At 41.6% G+C, this 25,156-nt stretch overlaps 1 protein-coding gene across 13 annotated transcripts in view; it reads left to right on the top strand.

Annotated features, from left to right (window-relative positions):
• foxp1b (forkhead box P1b) overlaps positions 1 to 25,156 on the top strand; it is a 175,593-nt gene that overhangs the window by 70,403 nt on the left and 80,034 nt on the right. For 11 of the 13 annotated variants that reach the window (XR_010324918.1, XM_064305238.1, XM_064305228.1 and 8 more), the window contains 2 exons: positions 206 to 271; positions 19,779 to 19,947. Coding sequence is in view for 12 of the 13 variants with exons in the window: in XM_064305238.1 (XP_064161308.1) it covers positions 19,792 to 19,947 (156 nt within the window). In the remaining variant the exon portion in view is untranslated. Of the gene's footprint in view, positions 1 to 205; positions 272 to 13,996; positions 14,503 to 15,657; positions 16,005 to 19,778; positions 19,948 to 25,156 lie in introns of those variants that run through there. The other 2 variants (XM_064305236.1, XM_064305237.1) reach the window with 2 other exon arrangements.

Raw genomic sequence — 25,156 nt, 5'->3', positions numbered from 1 at the left:
AAAGGTTGGGTTTGAAGGAAGTCCTGTGTGATCAATAATGCATGTATCACCTGGATATTTCCTTTTGAGATCTGTTTTAGCATGTTGACTGCATGTGACTTGTTTTTCTCGCACTGGGTCTGTCTATGTTGGTCGCTAATAGGGACTTCTAGCAGTTAGCATCTGTAATTATTCAATTACAACCTGTTATTTCTTCTGTCTGCAGGGCAAAAGGCTGAACTCTGAAAGCTGGAACTGAAGATTGCTTTAAACAAGCAAGTCCTTGAAGAAGGTAAACACAAGATTATATATTAGATTCCAATCTTGGCATGGGGTGGAAGGTGTATTAAATAGGCTTAATGAATAACTCAATGTGGGGCCGCAACCTTGTTTGTACATATTGTTCTCATTGACATTCCCCCCCCCCCCTTTCTGTTGTAAAGACTAACTACAAAACAAGCATTAGAGGACCTATACTGTATACTGTCTTGTTTCCTGTAGTGTGTTCTTGTCTTCATGTTCACATTTAGACTGACAAATGAGGCTTTGTTTACTATGAGGATGAAAGGTAGACCACTGTGAGTACAGTTTATTTCTGTATGTATGTGTACTCCATATATTTATTAAATGTAGTATTATTTTGCATATCATCACTTATGATTCACTGTGGATGTTTTCCAGAGACAGTAAAAAAACCAGGAAAGAAACATTTTAGCCAGCTAAGAATAACTCACAAAATGATTCTGTACTTTTAACAGTCAATTGCATTGAACTCCTGACAATGATAGGATACACAAAAGAAAACGGCGCATTAAGACACTACGCATTGTCAGTGGTGAAGGAAAAAAATAAAATAAACATGACACCCACTTATCCCATTGCAACAGAGCAGGCAGAGCAGTCTGTCCTCATAGGGAGCAGCTGTGCCGTCATGGAGCGCCCCCTGCCACAGTCCTTGGTATTACATCGTCCAGCCCCTGCGTGACTTTCTCCCTGCCATGTCATGGCCAGGCTTGATTTGATTTCTGGTGCATCGCCCGCAGGTTTCTACCCTACCGAGCCAGAAACCCACGTGTACCGAAATGGCTTGCGATTCTGCCGTCGACAATCTGCGGTGTGTTCTCATCGAGGAACTGTCGCAGGAAAACCTTGGGTTTAGGAAATGTGTTGGGGGATCCCTTAAGCTGGTGCTCTGTGGCGTGCGCACCATTAACACTGCGCGCATGTGAGATGTGCAGGATCTCTCCCCGAGGAACATTCGACCCTGATGCACCGCGCAGTTTGCTAGCACAGAAGGGACCTCCGTAAGAAGAATGTTAATACGGTTTCTCCTTTTCCCCAGACGGACTGTTAACACTGCTCTCACTAGCAATTAACCTGTGCCTGCTGAGAATTGGTATTTCTGTCTTATTTGAACTTTTAAAAAAAAGAGCCACATTTAGTGGATTCGAATCCGCTGTAGGTTCACACGCACGCGCGCCCAACTGATAATTCAGCCAGGCAACAAACTCCTCTCGTTGTTCCCTCGTTCTGCTCGCCCGTGACTGTTGCATTGCGCTACATTATTTATGTGCCTGGCAGATGCCCCTGTCCGGGGAGACCTACGTAGCACACATTTTACATGTAATCCATTTATGCAGCTGCACGTTTTACCGCTGCAATTCAGGTTAAGTACACCGCTCAAGGGCACAACAGCAGTGTGGGAATCAAACATCTGACCGGGGATTCGAACATGCAACTTCCTGGTTGCATTCACATTCCACCCTATACCTCTTTGCCTCATTTTTCCCATTGCCTGTAGCTCTGGTTTGACTGTGTGGTGGTGCTGATACATGGCCGGTGTGGTCAGGAGGTGTCTTGTCCCCCCCCCCATATATTGGAGGTGAGGGGGCCTTTGGTGGCTAAAAGTTCATAAACTGAGCGATCCAATGGCGTGGCGCAGGGGTGTTTATATTTTATAGGATGTCAGTAGCTCTGGGCTTTGGAGCAGCGACATGTCTGGGTTCTGTCTCCCACAGCATCATGGACAGTGATGGGCTTACGAGTCTGGCACATGATCTCACAACTAAAACACAGAACTCAAACACCCCCCCCCCCCCCTCCACCTTCTCCCTAACATCAGGCCAAACCCTGACAGTGGGAAGGAAATCTCCCCCTCCCCCCAACCACTCTGTTGCAGCTGCTTGTGAGTGCTTCTTCCTTCTGAATGATAGCTTAACCCAGGATTTATTCTCTTTCCCCCCTGACTCCAGTTCCTCGGTCTAAAACAAATTTTCACCAAGCATTAAAATGCCAATGAGCCGTTGTTATCATAATCCTTACATGTTAGAGTTGGGAAAACCACACTGAAGCACTTTTTTGTGTTTGTGGAAAAAAAAAATTATAAACATGTGGACAATTGAGTTGTTTGAAAGGGCATTAGGTTCAGTGGCAGTCGGAAATGTTCTTTTGTTAAGTTCAGAATGAGCATCATAAATCATAACCCTTTCATTTGTGTAGGCTAAAGTATTTAAATAAGGTTTCATGTTTCTCGCTATCTACGGAAGAAGCCAGTATCCTGTCTTGTTTAATTACGACTGCATGCTGAAATCCCTTTTTATTTTCTTGTTTAATTCATGCAATCACTTCTGTTAGAAAACAGGAAGTTGCACTTGCAGTTGCAATAAATGCTCTTATTTATGCGAAATGCTTTGTCAGCATGCCCTTAAAACAGGTTCCACATCTGGCTCTTCCAGATGTAAGATCAGTTTGGAATCTTTCAAATTATTGTGTAATTAATGTTAATGGGCTGAAATCAGCCTAATCATTGACACAACTTTCCAATGCGATTTTGATTGCATCTCTAATGCAGAAATCCCTGTGGCAGCTTAGGGGATTAGCATGTTTCAGTACTTAAACCCGTTTAGAAGTGTGCTTTACTTTAATATGAAGGAGCAGCTTTTATAGTTCTGCAATGAGAGACGATATATTTGCATGAGTGCATGCACTGTGCCATATGTGTCTATTCATTTTCTTCCTCTTTATTTGTTTATGGATAGAAATGAATCATTCTGACAAATTGCTTGATTATGTCCAGCTAGTTCAGATACGATCGCAGTGACAAACTCGTTCTGAAAGCAGCACTTGTCTGAGCATGGTCTTTGAATATCGGGCTTCTCCTACTGGTGAACTGGTGAGGTTCAATTCGACAGCAGAATGCTCACACCCGGAAGCCAAAAATTCTTACTCTGATTATTGACTTCCACTAATTCTAAATAGCTTTCTTGTTGCCACTCTTATAAGTTCATTTAAATTTTAAAAAGAACTGGAGATTGCTGGACTTTCATTTTATGCTGTGAATTTGAATTCCTGTGATACGAGATCTGACGAGACTGTTTTATTTTTAAATAGTTAATCTGTTGTTAGTGGAATTAAGGAAGAATAACTAAATTTGTAAATCAGGACTAAAGAAAGGTCATATGTAGATGTCCATTATTGGGAGCAGAGGAAAGTGTAATTGTAGACACTGTTCCGAGTGCATTTATTGCTTACATCAGAAAAAAAAAGTAATTTCTTTATATCAGCATCAAGCTGGAAATTGCCATGTATTAGTATTAGGGCTGGTAAGCCTCTAATTCCATGGCATTTACAGCTGGCTGTGTTTCCATGCATTTATAACACTTTGATTCTTAAGAGTTCGTTTAATCGCTTTTGCCGAGCTCAGAACATAATAAACAACTTGCTGTTGCTAAACTGCCACATGGGGGAGATTGCTAACAAGAAAGTTAAATGTTTCTGCCACTAGCAGTTTTGTCACTGTGTTTTTCATGAGCTGTAACCACCGTAATGTACTTTCTGAGGTTGGATGCAGTAGTTAAATATAGTGACAGGCATAACAGCCGGAAGGCCCCTCTAGCTGTTTGAGAGAAAAGGAAAAAAAAGAAAAGAAAAAAAAGCATCCCCTTTCACAGCGGCGTTAAGAAAACAAAACAAACAAAAACAGCGCTATATCTCTTGTTCTTATCTCGATGGTGGGGTAGGGGCATGCTGTAGTGTGTTAAATACTCCCAAATGCCTGTTCTCTTCTTCTGTCAAGAACATTGCTGTCTTTGCATAGCAGCAGTTATTGGGGTGGGCTTGGCATGTTAACATCCTATGCATGTTCAAGTCTTTTTATTGCCTCGCTAAACAGGTTGTGCAGGTAAATGCACACTGAGTGCCGAAGGAAGAATAAAATATGACACTGAATGGGACTACATTCTTTTTTCTCTAAGTGATGGTGCTTTCATGTGAGTTACCTTGACATGTAAAGTAGAAAGGACCACATTGATTGCATTATTGTCAGAATGCCATTTTGAAGCTCCTTTGGAAGGATTCTGCCCATTCTTCTGTCAACATCCCACGTTCATTTTTTTGTAAGTTCTGAAGCTATTGATCAGTCTAAAATTCAGTTATGTTTCTTAGCTGCAACTCCTTTGATATTGTTGGCCTGCCAAATTCCATTTTCAGATGAGCTGTCTTTCAAAGAGAGGGAAAATTCCCTCTCTTTGGTGTGTGGGTTGTTGTAAAAAAAAAAAAAAAAATCTTTCTTTTTGTTTTTTTTGTTTTACCTTTTAATGTGACATTGCTCATAATAGATCCATATGTGTTCACAAGCTTGAATGCCTGCACTGTTGGTCAGTGCAAGGCTTTGCCAAGATGTCTTTGTTTGACTCCACCCCCGAATGGAAGGTTGACAATACTGTGAGATGACAGACTGGATGTGCTAGCATCTGATCAGTGTCTGATCAAAGACAATGGAAGTGGGCAGGTGCTCACTCAGTTGTTCTTGGAATGGTATTTATCAAGATGAACTTTGCTTTTGGTCGCTTTTATTTAAGCTGACGTACAATAAATGGAGATGCTACCTTTTTCTTCACATGCTGCCATTATTGTGTAGTTGTATGATGGCAGTTGTTTTGCAGTGGCATCATAACAGGTGTTTGGCTGTGTTGTTTTGACTGGTGATCAGCGGGAGACATCAGCTCCTAGGAAACTAAACTCAATCACAGACAATTTAGGTCCGTTTAGCTGTTTGTGTTTCAGTCTATATGTATTATTTACGTTCCAAAGTTTTCTGGTTTCACTTCAGTATTACTTCCTGGCCATCCTTTTCATAGTTATTTATTTGAGAGAAGAAATCCCTTTAAAGGATAAAGAACCTGGCATGGCTTACTTAATGAAATGGCTGAGACATCCTGTAAATAAACAGCTTGCAATTTATTGTCTGACACCCTTATGAAACAGATTGAGCCATGGAAACAGAAAGAGAGAGAGACAGAGAGACAGAGAGAGAGATCTATGCAGGCACACTTAAAGCTAGAGTTTCTGGTTGGGTTCCCTGTGCTAGGTGAGAGTCTGTTGAGTAATGTGCCATCTACTGTGAGAGCAATGGCCTAGTCTGACAGGCCAGCTTAGCCAGCAAAGTTTAAGGTGCCTGGGGCAAGGTTAAAACCATATTTACACTATCATTTAAACGTGTTTGTTTCATCTGCCTTTCACTGAGTCTAGATTCCACAATATTTGTGTACAGATGTCCGAGCACTGAGAAATTTGGACCGGTCTTCATACCTTAGAGGCTGTGACCTGTCCATTGCACAGCACTAGACTTGATTTCATGACAAATTGATTCCATCTCAGCTGATGATGCCTTCTGCTTCACTCTATAAGAAGCACTGTAAGACCGTATCCTTGTGTAGCTGCACTGAAGTAGTTATCAGTGCCTCTGTCCTCATTTTCACTTTGCCGGGATAGAGTCATCCCTGTGATGGAAGATGAGGGCAGATGAGAACTGCTAACCACGCTGAGTTAGAGAGAAATGAGTGTTACATTGCATTCAAATTGCTCTACATGTTGTTTGAATTAAGGATAAATTGAACCTTCAGACCCAGACACATCAGAATATATTCCGCTTTATTATTATTTTTTTTCTTCTGGTTGGCCAAATGCTTCAAAAGTCAGTATACCGGTATGTATCATATCCGCAAAAACACTCCATGCGTCATTGCAAATCAGGATCCCCATTTTCCCAATCCCCCTTAATTTGGTTATCAAACGAACTATGCTAAATCATTTAATATATTACATTCATGTCTGACAGTTTAAAGTTGTGAGCGAAGCGGAACACTTTGTGATGAAGTGGAAAGCTCTTACATCTGAAATTCAAGTTTATTTGATGTGTGAAACAAAAAAAGAAATGGCCAAAGATTTTTTTTTTTTTCTTTTTTGCAGACATATTTATTTACTGTGCTTTTGCACCGATTTAAATCTTGGCTTCAACATTATTTTCCTAAACAGACTCTCCCTAGGTTAGGGGAAAAGCCAGAGCTGCTCAGGGGTCTGAAAACAGGAATGACAAACACCATTAACTGAAAAATTTCCATTTCATTGCAACTATGTTATTGTTTACTTTACCATACACATCCTAATATGGTTACCTCCCTGTTAAAGCTACACAGCCCAGAGTCGAGGGGCCCTCTCAGGGAACAGCTTTTAACTACCACTTAGACAATAAGAAACAAATGTCACAACTCTGCAAAGGCCCTGCTTTTCAAAGTGTTACAATACCCAACCTTCCCTGGCACTTGGCTCAGATCTCCATGTGATATTTATCCACTCTCCCTGCTGTCATCATGCCCTCTCAGTGCACCTCCCTCTCTCCTTCTCTATTTTCTGCCTTGCTTTCTCCTTCCCTCTCTTTCAATCTGTCTCTCTCTCTCTCTCTCTCTCACTCTCTGCCCCCCCCCCCACCTTTCTGGGGTTGTGTTGGGGCCGAGTGATGTGCCTGTGTTTGTCTTGTTTAGTTATTTATCATGGGGGATTAGACTGATGTGTGTGGCCAGTTCACCTGCGGGTCGCACCACGCTCGCGTTCGTTTCACAGACAGACTTTGTCTTTGCGCCGCGGTAAGACAAAGGCTTCACTCTGTCTGTGACTTGCAGAGCAGCAGGCCTGGTTCCAACACCATGGTCCTTTTACAGTAATTGTTTGAGGGTTGTGCAGAGAACCGTGTCTCTTGCTAATCTTGGGCTGATAGTTTGCTGTGGCAGGTCAGTTTCTCCCAGACGGAGTCCAGTTTGTTCTCTGCGACTTCTGGATGCACATGTCACTGAATGATTTTCCATACACAGTTCCAGCACATTCAAAGACTCAGTTAAAATGCTTCCTTACAGATTGCTGATTTTTTTTTTCTTTGAAGTGAGTGACTTCGTTCCTGGTTGAAGTCTTCACCTCAATTTGAAAATCCTCATGGCTCTGATATTTTTCCAGTGTTACCTGTGTCCATAGGAAAGGTGGGACATAAGGACATGAGGAATGTTGAAAGCCAATTGCTATAATCTGTTTAGGACGTAACACAAATATTCCTGGGAACAGACTCAGTATTGTTTTGACTGGACGAAAATACTTTTTTCTCAAAACATTTCTTTTTCTCATCAAACTTTGAAACTACTTTAAATGCATCTACTGTTTTCTCTTTATTTTTACCATGGGATGGTGAAACCTGTTTTGAGAAATAATTGGAATAGAATATCAAATATTGTCTGGACAGGATATTATATCATAATTTTTTTCTTTTAATTGCAAATATCAGAGTACATACCCATGGACACCTGTATTTACACAATTTACCAGGCTTTGGTTATTAGTGTCCTTTTGCAATCACATCGTATCAAGTGAGGAGCATCATCCACAGTTATTTTCCAGCCCTTAGAACCTGTCAGTATATGCATATTTTATGTACATGTGTCATATTAATATTCAGTAAATGTGATTGGTATACTGAGAGATGTATAGTAGCATGAAAGCCTTGTTTTTCATCATGCTGGTAATGCACAGTAAATGGAAAAGGTCATGGAGGGGCCTAGGTAGTTGGACTGAGATGAAGAGTTGTGTGCATCTCTTTCACACTAAGTACGCATCCATAGGCATACTGTATTTATCAGACATTCACAGCATTGTGTTCGTTATGAGTTACATATCTGAAAATTTAAACATTGGGACATGGAAATCAGCTAAAGCCTAAATTGTGCATATGGGTGTGGTAGCATTATTGTTAAGAAAACTATCGTAATTAATTTTAAAAATATGCTTTTGCCAGTATCATTCCTGTATGAATGGTAGCATCTCATCTATATATATATGATGATATAGTATTTGCTTGAGTAAACATGATTGAAAGATTCTCTGAAACGTTTTCATACTTTGCCTTCTATGTGTGTGTGTGTGTGTGTGTGTCTGTAATTTCATTTACTTATTTATTTTTGGGGTGCGGGGGGTGGGCAGGGAGGGAACATATATTTGCATGTGTACAGAGTACATTCTGTGTATTTCACAACAGCTTTATGATAGCATATTATGTTTAGAAGGTAGTGTCCTATTGGCTTAAACTCGGAAGAAAAAAAAGATACAGGATTTCCTATCTGCTGTTAATGAACTTTGTGTTTGCTGACTTGAAGGTCATTTTCCAAGAATTGCAGCACATATTCTTGCAAACCATATTTACAGCTATAGATGTAAAAACATTGTAAACGTATACACGTGGAATGGTGACACGGGTTTTTTTTTTTTGTCTTTGTTTTGACCTTTTTTCCTCCCCTCTCACGTGGAACTATTCTGGTTGTTTGTGTGTTGTGTTTTTATCTGTAGAAGAAAATGTTTTTTTTTGTCTTTTTTTTCCACAATTCATAATGGTATTCCTGCTCAGGACACAGTACAAAGTGAGAAATGAAAGCGAGAAGAATGCAGGGGGTATTAAATATGAATTTATGGAATATTCTAAGCCACATCTTTGGGTGTAGCGTACTGTTGAAAATAAAATTTATGTTGCCGGCTACTGTCCGTGAAGGTGCATTTGGACTTAGTATCCTTTAATTAGAAGTGAGATATTAGCATTTCATAGGGATTTACGCTGGAAGAGGGAATGGCGGACAGCAGTGCTTTCATTACCCGTCCTCTCTGCATGTAATGAGCACCGTCATTAGCTGATGGAGTGGATTTGCCCTAGTGCTACCTTGAAAGGCACATCATTTACATACTTCTTAGGAATAAGGCCTTTAATGGATTCCTCAATGAATAAAATAAAAAGCCACTTCTTTAAATTTTGAAGAGTCTGTTTCTGATAATGTACATTACCACTGGTTTGGAGTAAAAATATTTAAAAAATTAAAATAAGATAAAACAAAAAATGGCAGAGAAAAATGAACAAAAAAAAAAAAAAAAAAAAACTTGAATTTAAAAGTTAAAGCCGGTGAATTCACTTTGTGAGTCGCGTAGCATGTCATAAATTTTGAATTAAATCAATAACGCGGGGACGTGAAAGTATAAAAGCCGCGGATCAAATAGGCGAAATATGACATGCAGATTGACTTCTGCCTGGAGACATGGGCACATAAATAAGGTGCGTGTGATTTGTATGTCGGACTTACAGAACTGCGAGGCACCGCTCTGCGGGGAGTGAGCGGGCGAGCGAGCAAGCGAGCAGGGTTTTAATATGTACCGTGTTCTTGAAGAGTTCGGGTGGGGGGGATGGGGGGATGGGGGGGGGGGCAGTTGAACGTCACCCTGTCTCGGCTAATGCGAGAAAAGACTGGAGGTATTTTCATAACAGGGGCTTCTAAACCCTCAGCTGTCACTCTCGTGGCATCAGGCGTGAAGTGATTAGTATTTTATTGACGACTTCCCAAAGTGGCAAGTCTGGAAAATTGCATCTTTGATCACACAGAGTTTGCAAAATGTAACCTGAGTGCCGAGCGTAGCAGGTAAGACCCCAACAGGCAGCCCTGTCGCCCGGCGAAGGATCTTCCTTTCGTTTTTTATTTTTTTATATATTTCTTTTCATTCCAAAACACATATTTGTTTTGGATGTTTTCATTGGAGTGTACACGGCGATTACAGCTGTTCATTAACAAAATTGGGTATTTGTTTTAAACTTTAACCAATCACTTTGATATGCTAATTATGGTGTAATTTAATTTGAGCCCCGTAATGATGATGCTGTTATTATGGACATAAATGATGCAGTTAAGCTGAGAGTAATCTCATTTGCATACTGTACATGCCAGTAAATTAAGCCCTTTCCTGGGCTGCTTCAGCTTTAATTTTCCACTTCTTTTCACACACCAGCTCTCAGTCCTCTGCCTAATAGCAGAGCTGCATGTTTGATGTGGAGAGCCGCTTCCCCACACTAAATCTAGTCACAATATGTAATGCATAAAGGGCCTCATTATCGTACTAAGTGTTTCCTTAAGAAGTTGGGATTAATAAGGAGAGGTGTTTTTCATTCTTTGAGGCAACGCATTTATAATTTCTTTTTTTTTTCTGTTCCTACACAGAAAGAGTAGTCTCTGATGTGATAAAGTTGGTCAGCATCATTTCTCCTTTCCGGCAAACAAACAATGGGAGGTAAGGCAGGAAGTCATTAGGGAGCTTTTAATTATAAAAATCCTCCTGTCACGGGAACATTTTCAAAGCTACATTCTCATCGGCGCGTCTGGAAAGGAATGGTCTTAAAGCTTAAAAGTTTTGTTTTTGAAATGGTAAACCTGTGTGTGTGTGTGTGTATGTGTGTGTGCTTGCGTGTGCGTGCAGTTGCGTGCATGTGTGTAAATGCACTTACTATTTGCAGTCATTAGCATGGCAGCACTTTTGTATAATTCCAGAATTTATCTTTTTTTATAAGATTGCGACTGTTTTTATTCATTTGTTTTTAAGCGCTCACCCAGGTGTAGACAAATGATAGGCAGCATACAGCATTATGGAAAGAAAATAAAAAAAGAAAGAAAATACATACCTGCACTGGGTGTTTACATTTTACATACATTTGCATAATGCATGTATTTAAAACAAAATCAGCAATAACAAAAATGGCTTGTTTTCATTGTCGGCAACTGTTTTCTGTAAAATGGTAAACACCTCAGTCGCAGAGTAGCTCATTTGTACAGTTTAGAGGTTATTCTGTACACCAAAGCAGTCCTTCTTTGGGCCATTTTATAGAAGCACCAGAGCACAACCTTCTCCTTTATGAACTTTCTCTTTTGTCTTTTTTAAAAAGCGTGTTCAGCTCAAACACTGCACGGATCCTTTGTGTTTTAAAGAAGGGAAATATTTTATGGACTTAGCACTGACAATACAATTGCCCTTCAGCAAGAATGCTTTTCCATTTTGTACCATAAAGAATATTATTTTTCTGCCAGCCAATTTTCTCTGTTAGTCCCTAATTGGCTACATAAATCTCTGGCGTTGAGGGTGAGGAATGTTTCGGTGTCATAGAGTGTAATCTTCACCCTTATTTACCAATTCATTAAGATTCATTGATGCAGGATCGGTGAGGGGAAATGACAACATAAATCAGACCTCCAACATAATGACCCTAATCAGTTGGGAATTGCAGAAAATGTCATGATGAACTATGTCCTTGTATTAGTGCCACTGTACATTGTCATTGCTCTGCTTTATGAGTAGGACGCATCCTCCTGACACGGGCTGTATTTAACGAAAAAGAGTTGTTAAAACCTGATTCCATTAAAGCGCTGAGATTCATACAAGGTCTTTCGGTATTTAGCCCTGTGCCCTTTACCTTCAATTTAACTGCTTAATGGAAGGAGCGTACTTCCCGTGTTTTAACCCACCGAGTCCTCTTCTGGAAAGCCTGAGCTTCTGAAATAATAACCTCCTTCTTAGAGAACGCTATAGAAAGTACGCTTTAGAAAGTACTGTGTATAAGGAAACATGGCTAAAAGATGTGTGTGTGTGTGTGTGTGTGTGTGTGCGTGTGTGCGTGCTTGTATTTGGGGCTGGAGGAGGGGGGAGGGGGGGTGTACGGATGTAAGGGTTCTTAAGGTTTTTCCTTTGTTCAGACTGTATGTATACACACATAGAGACAAACACATACTGTACACGTGCGTGTGCGTGCGTGTGCGTGTGTGTGCGCGCGTGCGGAGATAGAGATCACACATATATTTATCAATGCATTTATTCATAAATGCTAGCTGGTTCCAATCTGTGTATATTTGCATATTGCATTGGCTAGTCTTTATTTCAGTGGATTAACGAGGCGTTCTGAACCCATTAAGATAATTATTGAGTATGATCATTCAGGACATGTCGGTGCATGGGCGTGTGGCTTTTGATGCGTGTTGTGATGTAGATGCCGGAATGGCAACAGCTCTCCGCTGGCGCTATATAAATTCCTTATTAAAGTACGTATTAATTCCCCCGTGATTTTGATTCTATTTTTGTGCGCGCTCCTTGCGCGTTTGGTTTATTTTCCTGCTCCTCTTTAATGGGAAGCGTGGGTTATTGGAACCACAAAAAATAAGCGTCCATTACACCTGAGCATGCTAAGAGGTCCTTTTGTTTTTTCATGGAATGCCCACAGCTAAAATCTGAATTTAGAGCTCTTTTTATGTGGACACTGCCCTGTAAAATAGTTCTCTCTATATATAAAGAGGAGGAGGAAAATAAACAATATATGTATTTTATCATAGTAGAAAAGAATGTGAAGGGAATTGATTTTGACCAGCATTATTGTCTTGATGGCCAGCTGCCGTTCTAAGCATCTCAGGTGCTGAGTTTGATGACTGGGAATTTGCTTTGTACTAACGGTGCCTTTCTGTTTAACACAAAACAAATGTTGAAATACAGTAAATGGTCTGTGTTTTGCATCCATATCATTATATGGTCATGCATGCAAATCGTTTTATCGGAGAAATAAATTATGTGTGATGACATTAGCTTAGTTAGTGATAATTTAGCGAACTTCATATCAAATAAATAACAAGTGACCTCAGCCTCTGCAGACTACATATGTGAAGCTGTCCAAGCCCTTACTTTGTTATAGTGTTTATGTTTAGGGTGATGACAGTGGGTATATAACAGAACATTCTGTCTGATCATCAGAACACCACTTCTCTGTGATTAAGTGTTCTTGGGTTGGCTGTAGGGAGAAGTGCAGATTCCATTTTCGTTGACATGAATGCGTTTAAAGTGCTTCCAGGAGCCTGTCGTCTTTGTGCGTTCTCCATGTGCAGCTAGTCGGATTCGTTAAGAGTGGCATCAGTGGTGCACATTAGATTTCACATAGAGCGATGCCAGCGAGAGATATTGTTTGAGAACGACATGGCAATTTACACCAGCAGTGTGCAACTGGGCAAGTTTACCCCCCAAGACGGTATTTCTAATAATACTGTCAGGTCCTCACGTGGTTTAAGCAGGGAATATTAATTAGACAAGTTCGAGGAGTCAAACCTTCTTTCCCTGGTAAATATGTTCAACACATTTCCTCTCCTAAAAGTACACATAACCAGTCCCAGGAGTAAAGCCCTAGCATGAATTCTAGTAAAAATGATTAAAAGTATATGACACACTTTAAATAATGTTAAAACAATAAGCCCTGCTGCAGATCCCATAGGAAAGGAAGGAGATTAAAGTCAGTTTTTTTTTCTTTCTTTCTTTCCTTTCCCCCATTATACTTCTTTTTTTGACAGGTCTAATTGGTAAGATGAGCTTCAGGGTGAGTCCTGCATTTCCCACAACTTTCATACAGTAAAAAAAAAAAAAAAACCAGGTCCACGTCTCGCCGATGATGTGCTCATTGCAGCGTTAATCTGTGTAAGCCGCATGTGAGTGAGATCATCAAAGGCAAGCAAAGGGGACTCTCTAAGGAACGTGCGGTAAACCGGCAGTTTACAGCTATAAAAAATACCGTCCCGTTCGCGTACGGCTGCCGTTAAAGTCATTCGTTTCATTTACTCGACAGTTGCTGCGCGGTCGTTTTTGTTCTGTGTTCTTTTGGTATGTGTGTGTTTACGGCAGGGCAGTGTCACGAGAATGCGTGAAACGCAAGTCGTTTTTGGCGGAGGTAAACTGTGCGTTCAGCCTTTGAGTTTTTAATAAACTTTATATATCTATTTGGCTTCGCCACGGGAAAGTCTGCCTTTTTTCTAGCATCCGTGTCTTTCATTTATTCGAGCTTGTAGCATGGCAATGGGTTAATATTTATATGAAACGGCTTCCAAGGTCTTACTGAGTGCCGGGCTCTTTTTTCCTGTAGATGGTGTAGTAATACATTTTGAATCTAGATTTCACGCTTGAGGATCCTATTACATTCCTCTGTATGTGTCATAAATATGTGTTTGGGCTCTTAGATCATTCTTTTCCCCCCTTCTCTCAATACGGGACTAAATGGATTTGGAGGGGCTAAATGAAATGAGTGTGAAAGCTTGATCAGGAGGGGAACAGGGATCAGTCAGGAAACAGAATTAACAGCAAAGAACCGCTCCGCAGACTGGATTGAATCCAGCAGTTGGCGAAGGCCATTTGCAAAACGACCCAATGCCTTCAGCTAAGTCACAAAGCTTTATCTTATTTTCATGCTTTTTCTTATTAAGTGGCATTTTTAGTTATTCATTTTTTTGTGTTACTCAGTGGCATGTTTCATTTATTCCGAAGCAGAATCAAAGGGCACAGGAGTCAGAGCGGCGATGGTGACATTTTTCTCGGTGTTTGGTGAGCTTCACATCGTGGTTGTGCCCACTCCGGTTCGTCTGCCCTCGCATTGTCCCTGGCGTGTCTTCTGTTCATGTCCAAGCGTTCATTTCTAACTTCATTTTTTATATGCTTTATCATTTGCTCTTTCCTCTGAGTGAATGGCAGTCCAGATCAGTGGTCGCACAAAACAGCCTATTTAACATATGAAAATGAGAGAGCACCATCGTGATCCAGCGTTAGCTTGTGACAAAAAACGCTTTCCCAATTGCTTACATTTAGAAGTGTTTATATTTAGAAATTATTTTGCTCACAACATTTTTGTCTTGCTGTAAAAATATTTACATGGAAAAAAACATTTTTAGACTGTCAGCATTGCTAAGGTCTTAGATATATAAATTTATGTCATGAATATGATAATACAACAGTCTTTTCACTGTAACTACAATAATATTTTGGTGATACTAATTCTATTAGTAATTTTTCTTGAATAATTACCTTTCTGAAAAGCCTAAACCACAACCTGTGCGCTTGATAACAGTCGTGTTGTTACTGTAAAGCAGAAAAGAAAAGACGCAAGAACCCACTCAGTCATGTTTTGTTGATTCCCAGGCGTAGTTACTGAATAATCAAAAGAGGTAATGTTTAACATGGTTTACAAGTTTCTTGGTGTGGTTCTGCAAAGACAATCTTTGCTGGGTGGTAACTAGCTGCCCGTTGCGTACTGTGTATCTGTCCAATGTGTGCTGAAGAAGTGTTCTTTGACACGCCACCCCAACCCCAGAAAGCCATCCCCACCCGCCTCCTCGCCTGATCTTGTTCACATTCACAGCGGCCACCGGCAGCTGTAACACACAACCCTAATGCTTCTTCAAATGTCAAGAGAATGACTGTTTGTTTGTCTTGAGTTTTCCCTTGCTGTTTATTCTAGCTGTGCTGCATTTGCATCGACCTTGATTCCCTAAGCCTGGCCCCTCTCTCCTCCCAGTTCTGTTTACATTAGTGCTGCCCCGAGCGTCACCTATGAAATCTGTTGATCATTCCACCTGGTTAATGTTAAATTGCTCTTGCAAGAAGATGTGTTTGTTCATAAACACAAACCCAGGGCCCCCTGTTTACTGTATCCATGGCAGCAATCAGTTATTAAACAAATATCTGCTTTGTTTGCTAGTGTGAGTGGCCGTTTATCCCTGCAAGGTCTGGAGGAAACTTAAAAGCGCCTGTGTCTCCAAGAGAAGGGTGCTAGATAAAGAAGAAAAGAAAACTTGTCCCTGGAATGTCGTTGCAGTATTCTGGGATTTGCTTTGCTTATCTGTGACTTTTGGTGAAGTGGTTTGTGAGATTAGAGGATTGTTTGGTCTCACTGAGAAGTCTCCTTCGGCAGAATGTCATCTCCCGCGTCCTTTTCTCTTCTGAGATGGGAGAGGAATTCGTGAAGCTCGAATGCAGAGTGAACCCTTGATCGCTCCTCGGCCTTTGAAAAGTGACGCGCTTACGGATTTAAAACCCGGCCCAGGGAGCAGGTAAATTTATCGCAGTCTTTGAGCCACAGTCGTGGTATGCGCTGAGGATTTCGTTGACCTATTGTCCAGATTTGTTTGTTGGAAAGTGTGTGCCAGTGTAAGTGTAACCAAGTGTCCTTTGGGTGGGAAAATGCCCTAAGAATGTGAGAACACTGATTACACATCTTGAAGCATATTTGTGCTATTTCTAAGCAGAATTTAATCTGAGGAAAGCATGAGCTGAGTAAACTGGGAAAACTTATTTTTGTCTGTAGAGCTGCCGTTAGACCGGGAAGCCAAAATATTTTGCCACATGCACTCTACAGACCTTGAGGCCAGAAATTCAGAACTCAAAGTTTGTCACACCGCCTTACAGCCTGTTGCGTTGTCTAGTCTGCAAACCAAGCTTAACCTAAACAACAGCTTATGAAAGCTCCCCTGCCACCCTGTTGTCCTTTGTGCTTCTTTATCTCATCCGGAAGAATGTTGTCCTTTTGTTGTCAGTTTGTGTAAACATGGCAATGTGAGAACCCTGCGAGTCAGCGCAGGTGTCTGATGAAGCCCTGTTCTTGTAAACTTTAAACACAGAAAATGAGGAGAGCCATCAGCCCTCTGCGGCTTGGCCACGCCCATGCCTTGCCCCTGCCATTTCCCTACTTGGGTTCACAGATTCCAGGAGACGTGGAAGGGGACAGGCGTAGGATTAGCACAGGCGGGCCGAAAGAGAGATTTGTCTCGGTGAATGCCGCCGCCTCGCTTTTGCCCCACCGTACCAGTCAGGTGGGAGATCCGTGTGACCATGTTTTTACTGTACTCCCCATATTCCTGAAGAAAACATAACAAAAAAACAAACAGAAACTCTGACCTTTTTTTTATCATGCACTTGTTGTGTTTTCGCAACCAGACAATTCCCCCGGAATAGCAGACATCTGATAATCAACAACATGTCAAGCAAGGCTTTGAGGCCTGCTGGTGTCTTAAGGAATGACCATTATTTCCAGATTCTTCTTCTTTGTTTGTTTTGTTGCATAGACATGTTCTAGACATGTGCTCTCTAAACAAGCATGTCTGTTTCTCGTGAGCTACTTTGGTGTGTCAGCTCAGAACAGAGAGAGCTGTCTCTGTTTCTGGGGTTCCTGGGGCTGTGGGGGTCTTGGGTACTACGACATGACTCGTCTTTTCCCTGCGCTTTTTTATAACTCATATTAATATTGCTATTGTCAAAGATGTCTTTAATAAGGTTCTTTTTAGGGCTATCTGCTTGATTCATTTCGTGATGGATAATGTACTTTTTGGGTTGCAATATTGCAATTTTGAATTATTCCATGGTAAAAATTAATGAGAAAGTAGATTTATGGGTTTCATTTGTTTGTCAATTCGAAAATTAATTGGGTGTTAATTTTAGCCGTCCCTCATCAGTGCCATTTTTTTAGCATGTGCGCATTACTTTGCATTCATTGTAGGCTTCCTCTCCTTTATCGTGGGTCACTAGTTTTGCATACATTAAAATAGCCCTCCGGCTCATTCTCTTGATTACTTTTGTAGATGCCATGCATTAGAAAATTTACGCCTTTCCGTTATAATTATGAAAATTTAGCATAGAATGACAGTGCATGCATAATAGCCATTACTTTCTCATTTTATGTAGCATTGGGGGAAAAAAAACAAGCTCATTGCCTGAGTATTTTGTGTGTGTGTGTGTCTGTGTGTGGATGTAATTTAGGATTTTTATCAGAAAAAGATGTTTTTTTGGAAAAAAGGCAGGGTGAAAAATGTCAATGCATGATTTATTAGATTTCTTTCTTTCTTTCTTTTCCTCTGAAAGTGTGTGTTTCTAATTGGCATCTCAGAAGGGGAGAGACGGGGGTGACTGTAGTTGTATTTTTGGCTGGCTGTCGCCCATCCCGCAGTGTTCCTCTTGCTCACTCCTTGTTTGGAAAATCCCATTATGAAGAGCAGCACTGCCAGACTGGAGGGGTGAGTCAGGTCAACATCTGTCTGGAAAGCTAAGGCCACTCTGGAGCCCAAACTGCAGCCTGTGACTCGGAGAGAGTCTCCTCTGCAGAACAGGAAGTGAAGGCGACCACTCTGTGACAGGGTGCTAGCTGAGTCACAGATACTACTCCTGCCAGGATTACACAAATCCTTTAATAGAGGGAAACTATAGGCACTAAGTGCAGCTTTATTATTATTATTATTATTATTATTATTATTAACAATACTATATTTGTTCAAATTATCTTTATGAAATTATTGTATTTTAATTATCTGAGCTACATAACAAAATGAAATAATAGTGGTCACGATTATATAGTAATGACAATAATAACTACAATAATGACAACTCATACTGTAATTACTAATCAATGTATTTGTTTTCATGACCTCCTCTTTAAATGTTTGGCATGAGCTGTACAGCATAGCACCTAGTCTGTAATGTGGTTAAATGAAAGAGGATATCCCTTCATCCACGGCTATGTTTTTGCCCTTTGTTGTCCTGAGCTGAAAGTGGCAATGTAGGCCTGCTATGCCAAGCCCACATTAAGACTTATCTGCCCCCCTATTACCATACCTCCTAAGTCCATGAAATGCAATGTTATAAATCTGCATTTAGTTCAATTTTCACCTCCCTTCATGATTAGGTCCAGTGTTTTAAGGGCATTTATTCTGCTTCATATAAATAATTAATCAGCCAAGTTAATTTACTTCTGCCTGACTTGGTCAGCTTCATTAACTGGCCTGGAATAGGGAGACTAAACGACGCACCAGCGAGACTCCTGACGAACACAATAGATGTAAATCTCCTCCCTGACTTCGGGAACCGAGCCTCAGACTGCTATCGGTGTCACTCACACATCCCTGGAGAAATTCTGGAGGGGCGGTCTCACACACAAACACACGCACACACACACACACAGAAGTGTATTTGCGCACACAAAGGCATACAAATGCATGCGCATCCACAAATACGTACATACACGCTTGTGTTAAACAGAACAATAAACGGTTTAGGGGAACCCCGAATCTGAGACATTGTTTATTTTCACGTTCCAGTTTCCATTGTCCACTATTGTAGCACTAGCACATGCCTTTTATAAAAGTACACATTGTGTTGGCTACCTCAGAGAGGTTTCTGTACTTGTTTTAGATTCATTATTGAGTGAGTTTGATGAGGCCATTCTCCTGGAGTGAAATGTTTTTTGCTGGTTTTGAAATGAATGTTTCTGGTGGTGATCCATAAACGTCCCACTCTTTGGCCCTGCTCCTCATTATAAACTCATTCTGGCGTGGTTCTCATGGGATCGCACTGGTAAATACATCTGTTTCAGTCCGATGTGTTTTGTTTGTGCTGGAAAGTGTTTCGTGCTTCCCAGTGCTCTTCGCCATTGGCTTAACCGAGGCCTGGTGTCTTCCGTCACATTTTTTCGCCCTACTGCAGAAAGAGGCAGCGCAAACAACCTATATTGGCTCATGCTGAACACTGCTCCTTCCAATGCTTGAAATGGTCATGTCACCTGCAGAATACCTCTGACGGAAAAAACAAAACAAAACAGAAAATAGCATTTCATTACATGGTGGAAAATGATACCGCGGGCATATTTGTGCTTCGCCGAAATTGGCGGAACAAACAAACTCAAAGTGGGTGCGATCGGGTAGGAAAACCCATAATCTAAGACAAATTACGTGGAAGGAAATGACACGTGTTTACTGGCCCAGGCGCACGAGTTTAAAGCAATCGCATCACCATGGTTTGAGCGAGTGTCTCAAGAGCTGCTTCTTCACTTTTCGTTTCAGGCGTCGTTAAGTCATGATGCAAGAATCTGGGACAGAGACGACAAGTAACGGTTCAGTCTGTCAGAACGGAGGGAGCACGGAGAGCGGCGGGAGGGACGGGAGGCCCAAGAGCGAGACCCCGTCGATAGACATCACCGCGGCTGACCTTGCCCATCTCCAGCAGCACCAGGTAACTCCACGCTCTTTCTCCTCCTCCTCCTCCTCTTCTTCCGACACCTTTCAGTGTCACGCGCCCCTGTCGGCCATCTTCCAGGCCCTGCCAAATGCCCCCGTAAATATTTAATTATGCCCAGGGTTCACAGTCATAAACACATTACCGCTATTTATGGATGCTGAGGGGGATTTAATGATTAAAGAGTGGTAAGAGCCTGTCCTGTGATTATGTATTTGGTTGTGGATGTGTTTATTGTAGCATGCATCGCACGATTGTTAAATATTCATTTACGTTGCTCCAGCACATTTTAAATGTCTAGGTGCTGTGCGATTCTCAGACAGTTGCGGTGGTGTGTCATCCAATGAGATGCCGGCGCCTTTTGCCGGCCCCCTTCAAAACACGCCTAGCACTCTGGCTAATGCCCACTGCCTTCCGTGTCTGGCCAATGAAGCGTGGCGAATTACGGCAACCTTATTATTAGTGAAGCCCAAAACATTTTCACTATCGGCCACTTGAAGAAAACAGACAGCCTCTTTCTGTGGGTGTCACTGTTATGTGTACCGAATGACAGCGTGTTTAAGGAAATGGTGCTGAAAAGATCACAGTGTCTCATGTTATCTCAGCCTCCCGATATGATAGTGCTTGTTGTCAAGAGAGTTTTGGTCGCAATTCTCACGCGCTTATTTACCGTTTGCGGTCCCTGCTTCTGTGTGGGGACCAACCCTCTCCATAAGCTCTAAATTCTTACTTTCAGTGAAACTGAAGAATTGGGAGCAACACATTTTGCCATTTTGCTACTCTGTTAATATCAGTTCAGTAATAAGGTCCAATGAAATGGTGCTCACACACACTCATTCTGATAGCTGACTGAAATACTGGTCTGACTGTAGAGCCCAATGCTTCCTTTGTTTTCCCTCTGAGAAACGAACGTCGGACAGAAAAGCAAAATGTAACGAATACTTTAGGTATGTGCTCGCTTTGTTCTGATTCCGCATTCAGTGTTTTAAAGCACTTTTTGTTTGGTTTCTAATTGCCGTTTAATGACATTTGAAAGGATGTTTACATTTCACTCTGCATGTTTCTGTGTAGGGTAGATGTATTTGTTTAAAAAAAAAAACACAACCTTGTACTGGAAAATCATATTTCCACTAGTAACGTGATCGGCTCTACTTCCAAACTTAGCTAAAAAAAAAAAAACTAAAACGTTCGGAATTTCCGCCAACAAACAGTAACAGTAGCATTAAAACAAACACGAGAGTGCTTCTGCAGCTGTCTGCATTGCGGTTCGGGTGCCAGCTCTTCTGCTCAAGGCCAGGCCACTCCCATCAGCAGGTAGCCCCGCCCAGCGTGCGCCCAGGGGAAGTGGCACGGCGCGCACGCTCGCCCAGAGAAATCCACCCCTCCGATCGCCGCGATGCCAGCGGCAGTCGTCCGCCGGGTCCTCGCTCGTTTCGAGCGTGTCGTCAGCAGGAGGAGCAGCCATACTGAATTCATTACCGCAGTAGTCACACAAAACCGTGGATAAAATTTCAATAACTGCGGGCCACAGTTGAGTAAACAGTTGCACTGAAACTTAATTCCTGTTGACTTTTCCTTCATTCTTTGCCAGGGGCACATTCTGATTCGCTGTGCAAAGACAACAGGGGTTAGAGCTTTGATGAATGTGAGACAGAGGAGAGGGAGCACAGACAGACGTGCCACAGATGCACACTTGACACCACAGGATTTTTCCCCGCCTGGAATGGAGCCGCCTGTTTAAAAAAAAAAAGAAAAATGAGTGAGAAAAAAGGAATGAAAAAGAAATGTTTTATCATGCTACCGAGATGTCAGTGTCTCTTGTATATTCAGTCACTCCTCAATCAAAGAATGTGTGTTTCTTTGTCCTGTGAGAGTCTTAATGACAAATGATTTAAAAAAAAAAAGGTTTTTATAATGAATCTCTGTTTATGAATGTTGGTTTCCCTTGGCAATTTCAGAATTTTTTTTATTATCATTTAAATTTGCATAAGATTAATTTGTTGGGCACAACCTTGATCAAAAGAAAAGGAGGCTGAATATGTGTGTGTGTGTGTGTGCGTGTGCGTGCGAGTGTAGTTTTTTGTGCTGCTTGGTAAGGATGGTAAAAATATTTTTATGTTATATATTCCTGCCATATTCCTTGCTAGAGAGCTTACCAGAAGAGGCAAGTTTCCTTGAAATGCTTTTGTTCTTATTTTCTTAAGTGAATAATTTCCTTGAGGCTAACTCTGGATTTTCTATCATGCGTCATAAACCATGTTAATTGTCCCATGGGGTTTAAGGTTTTTGCTCATTAATTTGATAACTTTTACTTTGCTCCTTATTTAGTGAAACAGTGTTAATACCGAGTCTCACAATGAAAGACCATCACCCATTATGAAACATTGACGTCCCCTGTCCAACACTGAGACCCACAGTGTGAGTGACTGTATTAGGGGAGCAGGAGTGTGTGTGTGTGTCTGTGTGTGTGTGTGTGTGTGTGTGCTTGTGCAACCATGTGCACTTGCGTGTATGTGTGTGCAGGCACAGGGGGTAAATCAGCTGTGTGACATAGCATCCAATTGCACAGACTGATCTTAATATAACAGGCAGGGCTCCCTAGGAATCTTCATTCAGCTCATTAACTTGCTTGTTCCTGCTGGAAGCCGCTGTTGTTTTGGTGTCCTTTGTGTTTCTAAGATCGAAAAATTCACAAAAGATTTAAAATTCATATAATGAAGAATGGTTAAATTATTACCCCATTCCTAGTCCACGCATTACTTAGTATTTGATCTGACTTAAATCACAAATATATGAAAGTCCCCTGAGTCTGTAAAAACAACAAACCTGCCGGTGGCACATCATCTGTTCTTATTAGAGAAAGTAACTGTGAAAGACAGCACCCATTAATAAAGATGGGGATAAAATAATTGTAATCTGTTTGATCATCTTGATTCTGACAGGGGAATTCATCTTCCGGAGTGGTAAGATTTGGAGGAAGTAGACCATAAGCTCAATTTAAACATCTCTATTAGTAAATCAAATACTGAGTTCCAATACATTTGCTAAGTATTTCTCTTACACTGGTGTGCTCCGGACCTGCAGTATTCAGCAGGTTTCTGCGCTTTGTGAATTGCACTGGATGCCCGTATGACAACACTGACAGAAAACGTGGACAAACGCCTCTGATAAATGTGTAAGATGTACCTTTTCCAGACGCACATACTTTAATGTCATTTGGAAGTAAAGACCAGCGCTTATAGCGAGTGTTTGTGAAGGCGGAGCACCGGGGGCTCTGGGAGCTGCGATCGGCTCGTAGCAGTTTATCTGATGAGCACTTTGACGTTCTTGTCACTGCGCTTCAGTCCTCCTGTGCGGACGCTGTCGGAGCGCTCGTCTGCACGAAAGGGGTTTTTTTTTTTTGTTTTTTTTTTTTTTGGGTCGGGGATGCTTTGCAGCAGCGCCGTGCGGAGGCCGCCGCCGTCTGCGGCTCGCGTGTAACCTGCGTCGGTGTGCGCGCGTGACGTGGAGAAACGCGTCTGATGTGTGCACCGTTCTCCGGCTGGAATTCCCCCCCCCGCCGCCGCCGCCGATCGCTCTCTCTCGTCTCCGCGCACGAGCGCCGGAACGGCCCGTTCTCACCGCAGCCCCGAGCCGAAATCAGATCGCCACCGCCGACAACGGCGACGGGTTCGCGCGATTCGCCCTCGACAGACGAGGGGACGTCACTGCCCGTCGCAGCCCGATAAACAGCGCGTGCGGCCGGAGACGACTTCCGACGCTGCGGCTGTTCACACATCACGGTCTCGTGCGTCACCAGGTCGCGATGGTAGATCCTGTTTAAAGGCTGAGGCCTGTTTGCAGAGCTTCGATCTTCTGCGAGGACAAGATGTGCCTTTTAAGAACACACTTTCTTCTCAGCTTTTCTTGCACTGTTCTTTGAAAAAGAAGTTGTGGTTGGTAGCGTGTAGTTTTAATGAGGAACTGAAGATTTGAGATAAGGAAAGAGAAAAAAGAAAGGTGCATTTCTGCAATAGCTGGAGCTTTCTTGTTCTTTTTTCATTTTGTTGTGTTTTTCAGTGATTTTGCAAGAGGGAAATACATTTTCTAACTTTGTTATGACAATCACAAAGAACTTTTATTTCTGAGAATGGCTCAAACACACTCTATTCACTTTAGGTATAATTTTTGAAGATTTATAGACTATTAAGTCAGTTTCTTTTTAATCTCTTGTGAGTTTAAGCAAGCCATCACTGACTCACTGTTAAGAACCAATTCCTTTGCAAGGAATTGAGCTCAGATTACATTATTGCCCAGTATTAAATATTAACGCTCTTCAATAAGTGTTCTTTTAATCAAATTTAAATGCTTTCAAAAAAAAAAAACTGTAATTTTTTTTCCCTCATGAAGACACCAAAAATATTGTAAATGCAACAAGACAACAACACCAGTCATGTATAATTGGTTTTATTTGACGTATGACAGTGAGCTCTTGGGATAAACGTCGGTCCCAGCTTCTTTGTCAGAGTGAGGTTTTAACACTTTGTTACAAATCGCGAGATAAGACAAACCAATTATGAGGCTGTTCTTTCTCCTCTAGAATGGAGAGTGCCATCAGGATTGTTACATGTCAGCAAATGAGAGAGCTGACTGATTCTGCTGCAGAAATGTGCGGACAAAAATACTATTCATTTGCTTTGTCCTTACCATGAGCAGCATTGAAATCTTGTACTGGAAAATCATATTTTTGAGTATTTATTGCATTTGCATTTAACATACAGTATTATCAATTAATAAAGAATAATATCCATTGTCCTATATTAATTATAATTTAAACAAAGTGGCTTGCTAAAGGGTACATTGACAATTGCAACTGAACACCTGTTTAGTGTATTTGGTGTTTTATGTAGACACCATGTACACTACACACTCCTGTGTCTTACAGAGCGTGCTCTACCGAGAACAGAAGACCGCGCTGTCACCATCATACACTCCTGTCATTAGTTAACCAGGATCATCAGAGGACTAATGTGCCATTCGCACGCCTTTTGCAGTTTCTGAAGCACATTGGCACCAGTGGGCAAACCTGTCCCCGTTAACAGCAGTGCCAAAGCCTCACGTCCCCGCGGTACGACTGCCTGCCCTCAGCACCCAGCCAATCAGGGAGGGTCAGTGACGGCTGCAGGTCAGAGTTCAGCTCGAATCAGCCATCTCTGCGGCCACATAA

The sequence above is a fragment of the Anguilla rostrata genome, chromosome 13, assembly GCF_018555375.3.
Source record: "Anguilla rostrata isolate EN2019 chromosome 13, ASM1855537v3, whole genome shotgun sequence".
NCBI lineage: Eukaryota > Metazoa > Chordata > Actinopteri > Anguilliformes > Anguillidae > Anguilla > Anguilla rostrata.
Note: the sequence above shows the minus strand (reverse complement) of the source record. Positions and strands in the feature narration are given on the sequence as shown.